At 27.8% G+C, this 12,996-nt stretch overlaps 1 protein-coding gene across 4 annotated transcripts in view; it reads right to left on the bottom strand.

Annotated features, from left to right (window-relative positions):
• Positions 1-12,996, bottom strand: part of Cnot4 (CCR4-NOT transcription complex subunit 4) — a 125,311-nt gene that overhangs the window by 38,917 nt on the left and 73,398 nt on the right. For all 4 annotated transcript variants that reach the window (XM_067279317.1, XM_067279318.1, XM_067279319.1 and 1 more), the window contains one exon: positions 11,356-12,035. In XM_067279317.1, the coding sequence (XP_067135418.1) occupies positions 11,356-12,035 (680 nt within the window). The remainder of the gene's footprint in view (positions 1-11,355; positions 12,036-12,996) is intronic.

The following is a 12,996-nucleotide window of genomic DNA, read 5'->3' as shown; positions in this document are numbered from 1 at the left end:
ATGACTCCTTACACATATACACAGTCATTTATAGAAAATAAAAATCATAAATAATAATATTTGTCCTTGTCTTATACATCAGTATCAGTATTTTCACTTACAAATTTTAAGATTTGATTCTTAGTTTTAGACAAGTTAATTTAAGATTTTGCAGTTTTTTTAATTAAGTGCATACTGTATCCATAAATCAATCTCTGATGTTTATCATCAATTTAGGTCCAAATTCATTATTATTATTTCTCCTAAGGCAAATTTTAACTCTCTGGAAACTAGTTTGACCAATTTTTTTCAGTATAGTAAAACCTGTGTAAACTGGAATTGCACAGTACTGAATATTTTTTCTAGTTTGGTAGATTTCTGTTTTATTCAAGTTCTGTTTTAGATAGGTTTTACTGTATTTCCTTTTCTTTCACACAGGTATGCCATGCTATTTTAAACATCTCCTTTTGAGTGTCCTGATTCAATTCCTGCAATGTTTTATATTAATATCTTACCTATTGTTAATACAATTTTTTTCCTCATATTTTTAATGAAATAATCCTCTCTGATTTATATTCAGTGGATAACAATCTTCTATTATTGATATTCTTAAAAAGTAACATAATTCATATCATCCTTTTTGTTTATCTTCTGCAATGCTTAAAATCTTTGGACAGTGTCTGCTGGATTGTTTGTATTCTCTAACTGCAACTTTGTTAAAACCTTTTCAACAATGCAGTATCCAAGGGTATATGTTCAGTATATGGCCCAGTCAACTCCAAGATCAGGCTGTACACTGAACAAGTCTCACACCGATCATATCTATAGGCCTAGGACTTTAAAATTTTAAATTGTGTTGAAAGTAAACAATTTCAAGGATAAAAAAATAAGCAGACATAATGTATATTGGCATTATTATCAAACAATCAATTCAGTGATTCTTTTCTTCTATTAGGCATAACTGCTAATCATTTTTATGTCCATCCTACTATGCATCACTTAATTGCTTTTTTTGGCTTTGATCTTTTAGAACTGGGTAACTTATCTTTTTGTGATTTCTTTTCAATCTGTGGCATACTACAAAGTTCTGTTTTAAGTTATTTACTTTTTCTTTTATTATCTTGACTATATCACCTTCATTCTTAGTTTGACTATTATTGTTAATGCTGATGATGTAAAACTTGTTAGCTCAAATCCTTATTTATTATAAATAGATTCCATTAAAGAAACAAAAGTATTGCAAAGTTTTAATCTTAAAAAAACTGTGGTAATGTGCTTCTCTTTAGTTCATAATCCTTCACTTCCTTCTGTCTACTAATATGATCAATTGTTTATTGATCATGTCCATTCTACCCAATGACCTTGGCATCATATTCAATGAAAAACTTACTTTTAAATACCATATTAACTTAGTAATGAAAAAGTAGAAATATTCTTTGGTACTGCTGTCAACTTCATCTCTTTGAAAATCCTTTTATTTTTGTCAACATTTTGTCTTCGATATTGTTTGCCTGTGAGGATTGTGGCTACACCTTCCTTATTAGATAAAATATCTAAAAAATAAATTTTATTTAATTTAGGACATAGTATGCAATTTTCTTTTACTATCTCCCAAGGTGTGCAAGTTTGGCTCTCATTTCCTGATTTACATCTTTTTTTAATTTTTAAGATCTATAAATGCTATCTTGTAAGTTGGAGTGTGTTTTCTTTTATGAGATTGTTTTGAGAGTATATAAAAAGCTCATGTATAACCCATAATAAGGTTTTTAAGTTTAAATTATTGAAAGTATTTTTTGCATCTAATTTTTAAAAATATTGTATTATTTTACCAATTGGATTTTGTATTTGTTGTAATTCTATTTTGCATGTTTCATGATGATTGTTTTATTTTTTTATCATGGTCTAATAGATATTTAAGGGGTTAGTAGTCACCACAAAGTTTATTTTATTTTCATAAAGACAAATTCAGATATATCTTTTCTAACTACTAAATTTTTTAAAATTTATAAATTACAACAAACATGTCTGGTGTGAAACACAGTATATAAATATATTTTTAAGTCTGTAGAAAAAACAAAAATACTGATGATAATAAATTCATAAGTTTATGATAATCAAATTAGCTTCTTTCTCCTTGGAATTTGTTAAAAATCACTTTCAGATTATTTGTATACAGTCATACCATTACTATGTTATCTATTTATGCAAAGTCCATATTAAAGTGAAATAGATTTGTTATCTTTGGAATTCAATAATATTTATATTACATCACTTAATACACAGCAAACTGCTTTTAGCTTTCCCAGTCACATGAGCCAAAGTGGCAATACACAGACCACATAATAATCAGAGGCACATTTTCAATTCTAATGTTGAAGACAATTCTTATCATCATCATTATTATTGGCAATACAGATATATATTATGTACAGTACATTCAGTTCAACTGAAAAATTTCTCTCTGTCTCAATAGTCAACAGCTCATATGCTGCGACAATGATGCTGAATGATTAGTTTGACACATTCATCAGAAACCAGAAGTTGATAAGACAAAGATTTTCAATTAAAAATCTAAAGTTTTACAAAACAGCTCTCATATTTAATTACTTTAATCATCATTCTACCAACTCTGATGTTAAAAAATGAGCATTGATTCTTTAAGTTATCTCCAGAATATTTCTACAGTAATTATGGTGATTTCTTTATTGAGATACAGTAGCTTAAAGAAAGTGTTTGGAGCAACACACACTTACAGTTGAATCTCTATAGCATGACTTACATCTTGCCATGACACACTATGTAATGACATTTTCCATTACATAAAGGTTGGAAAATATTGGCTATGGAAACAAAATGCATCCATTTAAAAAAATAAATAAATAAATAATTCATACTTAAATCTAAATCCCTATTCATTTTCTGTATTAATTATTAGTAAAACTAAATAATTTATTACATGCGATTAAGTTATACTTGCTTACACATGTTCAGAGACTAAAATTCTGATTCACTGCATATTTAATGTTTTGTAAGAAAATAGTCTAGTTTTTTGCATTCTTTGATTAAAAAAGTTATAATAAAAAAACTGCAACTTACGTAGATCAAACATTGTCAAGAACATTTTCTTCTATGAAGTGCATTTTTTAACATATGGCCTCAGTAACTTCAATTCTTAAGATTTGGTTACACAGCATCATTGCTGTTGCTTTCTTCTTCTTTATCTGGTTGTTTAAGCTTTCCACTTGTGGTAGGAATGTCGGCCACAGGAAGATTATCATCAATGTTCACCAAAAAAAAAAAAAAAACAACTCACACTAGGAAAACACATCCAGAATTTTCCACTCTAGATCCATTGTTGTTTTAGAATTGCAAGATCTGTTGTGTCGTCATCATCACAATTGCCATCATCAATCATCACAAAGTCCTGCTTTTTTGAAGCAATTTTTATTGTTAATTCTGTAATTTTTTGATTCTGAACATAATATCTCTGATGCAATCTCAAATGTTTATTATATTATTTACTTCATTATTTTTCTCAATATTGTCAATAAGAATTTATTATTCTTTGTCAATAATAAACTTTAAAACTTTTTATAATTCTTTGATCCATATTTTGAAGATGTAATATTATGTTAAAAGAATAAATATCAATGAAATTTCTATTTTTTTTCTTTTAATCATAGAAATCTGTCCAAAATCAGAGATTTTTATTTTTGATTTAACATTTCATTTCCCATTTATTTAAACTACTTCTCAAAAATTTCACTTGTCATTCAAGGTTTCTTGATTCATAATCAAGCCCTAACAATTTTAACCCTTTTAGTATCAATGCGTTTTACTTTTGCCAATTAATAAAACCTGTACTTTTTCAGTACCATTCATGTTTGCAACAAGCATGATAGTAACCCTTTTTACTGTTTTTTTCATTCCAAAACACTTGTTACCTTTATAAATAAGAATCTTATTTGGTAAATGCTTGAAAAACAACCAACTTCTTCTATGTTAAAGATGTCTTATGGCTCCCATCTTTCTAGCACTAAACTTTATTGCCACTCTTCATAATTCTCTTAACACTTTTACCACACAGTTTTCTGAACAATTCCATTGGGTTTCTTCTATTAATCTAACCACCTTAAACTAGCACTAAAGTTGTGAATGTTGAGTTCTTCACAAATTCCAGAGCTTTTCGTTTTACAGTTCATAATAAGGGAACTTTATGTAGGAAGCACCGTAAGTTCCCGACCTAGCCTCCTGCATAAGACTGAAAGACATGTAAAGACAAATATATAAAATAATATTGTCTTTATTAGTGTTTGATGCAAATTTAGTGGCTGTAGTATTAAAAAGTGATTCATAGTGGACTTCTGTGTATGACATGGCAGCAAATTTTAAACTAGAGTATTGAGCAGTGATCAAGTTTCTCAAAAGAAGGTTAAACACCAATGGAAATCAAACAATGCCTAGATTATGTGTATGGAGAAGCTTCATCATCTACACCACTGTCAAAGAATGAACTAAATATTTCTGAGTAGGACAAAAATCCATTGAAAATGATGAGATCTGGTCAAGGTAATCTTGAAAAATATTGGTATGGTGAGAGGTGGTTCTTTTGGATTATCTTGAAAATGATAGAAATAGCAACAGTGAACAACTTACCAGATACAAGTGTTCAGTATGTGTTTCATGAGCATCTAAGTCAGCACATAATGGGTTCCCAAACTTCTTTTTGCTGTCCAATGGCAGCAGCACATAGAAAGTGTGCAGTCAACTTTGGACCTCTACAAAGTGAATGGAATTGATTTTTGAAATCTATTGGTAAAGGATGTGTCCTTTATTGTGACCCCTTTTCCAAAATGGAATCAATGGAGTGGCAAAGACCATGGATGTGAGCACCAAAAAAGGGCTAAAGGATGTTGCCATCAACCAAGATGATCCTGGCCACCATTTTTTGCTGCTGTAAGGGCATATTGATGGTGGACTTTAAATGCAATATTATTATACAATGTTATTATATCAGTTGCATAAAAAGACACACAAAAACAACAAGGAAAATTAACAAGAGGAGTGTACTTGTTTGACAATGCATCCATCCACACCACAGCACATTCAAGTTGCCATTCAGGACTGACTTTGCACAGCTCAATCACCCACCTTACAGCTCAGATTTGGCCTAATCAGACTATTTTTTGTTTCCAGATTTAAAAAACCTCAATTAATACAAAGTGCCAATTTTTAAGACCTTTCAACTTTGTATTAACAGAGTATGACTATATTTTTATTAAATAAATTCAGTAAAAGTCACTTTTATTAAAGATTATATTCTATTTTATAATAAATTACAAAAATTATTATAGTCATCACTGGTTTACTACTGCTTCTTTAATTTTTTATTCATATTTACTTTAAACATTTCATAACTGGTTAATTATTAGAAATCAACTAATATCAAACAATGAAATTTAGTCAATAATTAGTCAGCATCAGTAAATTCCTTAGCAGCAAAATTTTCATTTTGAAGTTTTACATCTGTAAAATAAATTTGTTTTTTATTTGTAAATAGTTTAAAATACTTAACAACCTAAACATAGAATATTTTGTAGCAGTATCAACTTATTAAGAACATTGTTTATAACTATAAAATCATCATAAGTTTAAGTAACAAAGGTATGAAGTAAAATGCATTTAAAGAAATAAAAATTACAAAATTATATGATTATTATAATTTAAATTATAAAAAACCAAGTTGTTTTATTCTTTCTAATTTTGACAATATGGAGCTATTAAAAAAACTATTAGTGTGATCCAAAAATTGTTTTTTAACCAATATTTTTGGAAAAACATCAGTACAATTAAAAGTTATTTCCACTGGTGTTTAGACAATTGTCCCATTTTATGATTAGTTTATAAATACTATTGTGAAAGAGAGACTTTGATTCTTCTCAGAACTGTTTCTCAATTATGCACATGAAATCATCATCCAACATGAAATGCATTCCTTTAAGTACCTTTTTCAGAAATCCAAAGATATGATAGTCACAGGGTGATATATCAGGGAATAAGATAAGTACCCTTAGACTTTGGAAGCTTGTATGTCAATATGCTTGAATGTTGCCATCTGTTTTCTCTAGCACATCAGCTATTAGCACCAGACTCAGGTAGCCTGAATGTGCTTGATTGGAAGTGTCTTTGCAACCTTCTCTGAACACTGAACTCCATCTTGCAACAATTTGGAATGACAAACAGGCTCTGCTGTACAGTGACAAGATTCATCTATAGATTTTGACAGCTCTCCATAACAAGAAACTGGACCACAGCTTGATCTGTTTTGGCAGATTCAATATTAATGCAGCCCTTGTTTCCTTCCTGAACACTGCAAATTCACTTACTAGACTAACACACTGTTTGGAGATATAAATCATACAAATGGACTGTCCCAACCATAGAGATTGCTACAATATGTACAGTATGCAGTGACTTGACTTCCTGATGCCAACTCTCAACTTTTGGCTCACACAAATAGATGATCAGAGTTATCAGAGTATATTTATGCAATAAGTAATAAACTGTAATTTAAAACTATTTTAAAAATACAATATATATAGAATCAAACCCCATTATTACATTATTGGTTTATGTGAGTTTGGTTAATACAAATTTCGTTAATACAAAGTGCCAATTTTTAAGTCCCTTCAACTTCGTATTAATGGGGTTTGACTGTGTGTGTATACAATTTGAATAAGTTACAATTAACATTTATTTACATTGACTTGACAACTGAAATTATTAAAAATTTTGTTATGAAGTCAATCTAAGCAAATGTTAATTGTTAAATGAAACTGAATTAAAAGATCTCAGAATAAGAAAAAAATATCTGCAGGTGATGACATATGTAGATTACATCATTTCATTCTAGGGTTCTAAACTTTTGGCCATGACTTACATAAAATGTAAGTACTGGTTTTATTCAATGATTACTATTTTAAACTAAATAGATACTATTTAAAACTGCATAATTTTCTCTGTGGTTGCTAATCAAAGGAGTTAGTTTCTTCTTTACACAAACCTGTTTGAAGTCTATTATTAATAAAATATTTAAATATTCATATTTATATTTTAAAACTGGCAACTGGTAACTTTCTTTATAATGAGAATTAATTTTATATACCAATAAAAAGATAATTATTATACATTTTACATATTTCATTTTCTTTTAAAGTTTGTTTGTAGTTTATGATATTCATTTATTTTACATTGCTTTCTCAAGTTTCATAAATCCTCAAATAACAGATGTAGTAATATTCAAGGATGGTTACTATTCAAATAAAACTGGTAATTATAAACAGATTTCTTTAACAGATAAGTCAACAACTTTCAATATTATTGACTTATTTGATTATAAACCATATACAATACTCTCTCATTAATCTGGTGTTTAATAATCTGGCATGGCCTAACTGATCACCTATGTGCTTCTGTTTTCATTAAAATGTTAGTCATATCACACACCATTTTCCTGTTTACTCAGGTTTCATTTCTGTATACATTACTGCACATCAGTATGCCATATTATTTGCCACCTGCCCCCAAAAATGAACCAATACTGAAGAGTGACAGTTCAATCATTCTGTTGCCTTTAAGCCTATGCACTATTAGTAATTTGCCACTATTGCTAATCTGGCTCCTCCCCTGTGGAAAGAATGGCCAAATTAGCCAGTGTCTAGTGTATTTAAAAACCTTTAAAAATTGCTTCTTAAATAATAAATAAAAGAAATGTTTATACAAAGAAAAATTATTTTCAAATAAAATTTATATACTGATTATCATCAACTAATATTTTAAAAATTTCTTCAAACTGTAATAAAAATATAATTTGGATACTAATGTTTACTATTTTTGTTTATACTACACAGGTATTTTCTAAAAACAAACTGAATTTCTTGGAATTGTAGTTTGTAATTAAAGTACCCTATTCAATATTGTCTAGATCAGGCCTGGCAACGTGTGGCCTGCCAATGATTATTACTCACACTATAATTAAAAATCCAACATATACATCACCATAATGCATTCAAATCTAAACAGTTTATTAAAATTATTGATGATATATACCTTTGTGTGAAACAAGCAGTGTGTTTCTGTATATTTAAATCAAACATGTATGTTTAGACTTATATACTGTAGATAAATAAATACACCTATCCCTCGTTTTACACGGTACTTCTTTTACACGTTTTCGCTTTTACACGGTTTAAAAAATAAATGTAGAAAATAAACTGGCTATGATCAAAAGGAACAATTTTTAACTCTAATCTACATCTATCTTCCAATCCACTTTAATTATATGTTATAGTTGATATTTAGGATACTAGGTGACAGTTTTATTTCAATCCGTCAAATAGTAACCGATAAACCGATATAGGGTACTCCCCCATACGCATGAAGTTGCATTCATTCCACATAGTTTTATACCAGAAAATTTTAATTTTTCATATTCATAAGTAACAAACGATTACATTATTTTTAATTACATTTTTTACATTACATTACACAATTACATTACATTTTTATGAATCTTTCAGATTTTATTTTTTGTTCCTTTGTACTTTGTATTTAATTAATAAAAGAATATATTTTTTTGCCTTTCAATATTTTTGTTTGATTTATGTACCTTTAAAAATTGAAAAAAATTCATAATTAATAAACAACGAAATTATGCGTTTTTTTGCATACTTTTCGATTTACATGGTTTTACATTCAAAAAGATACAAATTCGATTTACACGTTTTTCTCAGGAACCTATCTTCCGTGTAAATCGAGGGATAGGTGTATTGCCATTAAAAAAATTATTTAAACATTGCCATTACAAGAATGTTACTTGTAGCAACCATACTTCACTGTACAAGCATCTTAAGATTGCAATTCTCTTTGCATAAGCAATGTCACAGCTAAGTTCTGGGACACAACTGTTGAAAATCATTCTTATCAGCTATACCATCAACTTGCCAGAACATACTTATTTAATACAGAGTATCTTGTACTAATAAAATGCTTGTTGCTTCAGTGAAGTGTCATAGTGACAAGTTTTGGTACTAATTTTCTTCTATGAAAAGTTATCATCATCTTGAAATGTCACTATAACAGATTTGGATGCAATTTAATTGTTAAAACTTTTTCTAAACAGCATTGTGCACTTTAATTACCATCACCTGATATGAGCTATAAATCATTCATTCATCATCAAACTATCTGATTTAGAGAAGGAAAGAAATTTTGTACAACTATAACAAAAATTTCCCATCTGATTTCAATATTATACTGAGTGAGAACAACATAATAGATGTCTAACTAATTGAGTAATAATTACTAATGCATCTTAAAAGTTATAATTAAATTTAGAAAAAAAAATATTTATATTTAAATGAATGTGAATAAAATAAAGAGGACACAAGTCTAACAATATCAGTTATAAGAGATGAAACTAATGCTATAAATTCCTTTATAATTTGTTAATATATATACAAGCTTCACTAAAAAAATGTTACTACTACTCTGTAATGATGAAAAACTACAAATTTTAATTTTTTTTGTTTTATCCAAGTTTTGTAAGACATTGTTTTACTGTAAACACCTTACTGTGAAGTCTAGTGACCTGGCGTTTGTTCTGAATTCACTAATTTTAAATTAAAATACAATTGTTCTTTTGTATAGAAAAAACAATTCTGTCAATAGGCTTAAAACAATATGTTTCTTATGTCCTAAACAAATTATTTACATAATAATAAAAATTTTGTTTTATGTGATTATAAAATAATTATAAAACTCATAACAAGTTAATTATCAGAATGATATTTGTATTAATTATTTAAAAAAACTAAATTATCTAACTCTCAAATTTTAAAATATCAAATATTCCTTGAATAGTGTTAATTTCTATATCTTACATAGATATATTGTTTCGTAAATCCAAAAACAATATAATTTAGTAAAAAATTAACAATATAATATTAACAAATAAAAGATTAGATATTTTGCAGATTTTGTTAAAATTCTTTTGATTCTAAATTTTCAATTACCACTTTCTCCTTATTAAAAGAGCTTGCTAGAATTATGCATGTTTTAAAACATGGGCTTCTATTACAACCATTACTTAATCTGTATTTTTTTCTCCTGGTTTTAAACAACTAACAGAATTTATGTTCTCCTACAAAGAAAAGCATTAAATCCTTATTGTTTTCCTTTTTTTGGAACAATTACTACAATTTGATGCTGACTGTTGCTGTGATTATTGTATTGTAGAGCCATTTCTAAAGTTAATGAAAAATTATAGAAAAAGTCAGGAAACTGGGAAACCTTAAATTCATTGGGATGTGCTATTTACTGTACATTAAAAATATCAATTACAGTATCACAAGAAAAGCACTATTAAAAGTTTCAACCAAAAAAACAGAAAAAAAGGGGTACAGGTGAGTTCTAATAGGGACAATACAGTAACATGAAAATTGAAATAAAGCAAATTTCCAAATTGAATCCATCATACCATATTTTTGTGAAATGACTGACATGCCACACAAACAGGAAAAACTGTGACTAAAATTTAAAATTAATTAGATTTAACGAAACTAGTTGTTAATTAAACATTAAAAAAAAAAATTCTTCCCACTACAATAAAATAAGAACATTGTAATTTGAATGAACATAAAATCAGGAAAAAGTTTTTGTTTAATAAAACAATTAACAACTTATTGACAGTAGTAGTAGGTCAATCAGTGAGGGGCTACACTGATCATTTACCTTGACCTTAAAAATGACATCTTTCTCTCAAATTTCACACAAAGTAGATGTTAAGGATGCAAGTTGAGATAATTTACAGCCAGTTTCTTAAATTTAATGTGTTTATTTTTGTGTTTTTGAATCCAATAACAATAAAATACACACACAAAAAAAAAACACTTTTGGAATTCCAGAAAGTATTTTACATTGTTAGAAAAAAAGACAAAATGAAGAAATTAAAACATATAATCATAGTTTTTGATGTAATGCTGACAGTTTCACAGTTTTAGAAGAAAAATTTGTTTGTTTTTTAATGCACCCTCTTGAGGGGATCTGTAACCTCACTTAAACTGGCATGCTGGCATTCTCCCCAGAATAAACTGGCATGCCCATTTTTACCATATAGAAATATCTGATTTTATGATCTTGAAGGCTAGACTGGTATGCTGACCATTCCACAAAAATACAGAATTAAATCTTGTTAATATTTATTATATGCAAGAAAATATTAAAGTTAACTTATCAAAGTAACATTATTAAACATTAACATTTCAATAATTCTAAAACTTTTGTTACAAATAGAATTAAATACTAAAATAATCTTACCATTATTTATTGAATGACATGAATTACTGTTTCCTGTACTCATATTTACAGTTCTGATTGTAGAATTTGATTCCTGTCCTTGTAAAGAATGAATTGGCAATGTTCTGCAACCTAAAGGTGATATAGAATTTACATAAGTCATGCCCTGATTTAAGATACGATGATCGTCTAGTTGAATTCCTCTATTTGTCCAATTAGGCATTGATTGGGAAGAATGCAACGTAGATAACTGTACAGTAGGTCCAAAATTTCTGTGGAGTATGCTAATAGGGCTTTGAAGAGGACTCTGTGAAAAATTTCCAGATGGAGATGATCTGGCTATATTATTATCAACACATAACTGTACATCTGTATCTAATTTAGCATTTACATGACTTGGCGGTAGACTATGAGAAGACTGTGACTCATAATGGAGATTATCGCAATATTTACCCTGAGTTGCCCCGTCCGAATCTCTTTGTATATTAGCATTGTTTAATGAAAAACCATTATCACAACATTGATTTACAGAATCAATGGAAGAATTATTTGAATTTACAGTTGCATTTTGACTTTGGCATATTGAACTGGGAGAAACTGTATTTCGAGATGTCATATCTTCCCTACTGCTACTTCTATTATATGATCTTGAACTATTTGATTTCTGTGAACCTCTGTCTGAAGAACTGTCTCTTACATTCCTGAAAGAAAAAATAAATAAATAAAATAAGTAGATTTATCTTAGCAGATATTTTAATGAAAACATTTAAATCATTTTGATATTAAAATAAGCTTTAAATGCAAATTACATTTTTTACTAACTGTATACTCATTAGCTGAGTAGTATATTTAGATAATGTAGTTTTCATAAGAAGTTATTGATTTAGAAAAATCAATTTCTAAAACATTTTCTTCCATTTCACTTTCTACATAATTACTTAAAAATATTAAACACATTTACTTTTTTTTTTATACAGAAATATATTCTTAGCTAGTATATTGAATATTTTATTCCTTGTAACAAATTTTCAATTGCAATTCAAGGTGAAATTTCAGCACAAAAATTATGAAACAGATTTAAAAGGCACAGGTAATGCTCACATGATTAGTGAAACAATACAAAATATGAAACTAAAATCTTTGCACAAGAAGACTACATTTAAACATTATCAAACTGTAGAAGTAATTTTCAAAAAGTTAATATCTGTATTGTATAAAAATATTTGCTATTTCCTTACTGAATTTGGATCAGAAAGCAACTGAATAAAAAGGGGTAAAAGTTGAAAAATTAATTCAAATATTTTCTCAAAATTTATATACTAAGGTTTATCATTCATTATAATAAATGGTTTCATTTAAATTCAAGAGTATCTAAACAAAAATAATATATATTAAACTATATTTTCAGTCATAATTTAAAATCTCAAATTAATTAGTGAAGTTAAATGCCATCTATTATCAAACAAAAAAACATTTTTAATAATTTTGCAACAGAATTATTAAAAGAATTAATTACTATAATACAAATGAAAAAAATTGAAGGGCTATATTAAATTTATTCAACTGTAAAAGTGATAACCATAATAAAAACATCCAAATTTTCAATCATATATGATATTTGTATTTTTTGAAAGTGCATTTAATTTTATTGGCTTTCTTTTA

The sequence above is a fragment of the Centruroides vittatus genome, unplaced genomic scaffold, assembly GCF_030686945.1.
Source record: "Centruroides vittatus isolate TY-2023 unplaced genomic scaffold, ASM3068694v2 contig_863, whole genome shotgun sequence".
NCBI classification, from domain to species: Eukaryota; Metazoa; Arthropoda; class Arachnida; order Scorpiones; family Buthidae; genus Centruroides; species Centruroides vittatus.
The sequence above is the reverse complement of the archived record's forward strand: the minus strand, read 5'-3'. Positions and strand labels throughout refer to the sequence as shown.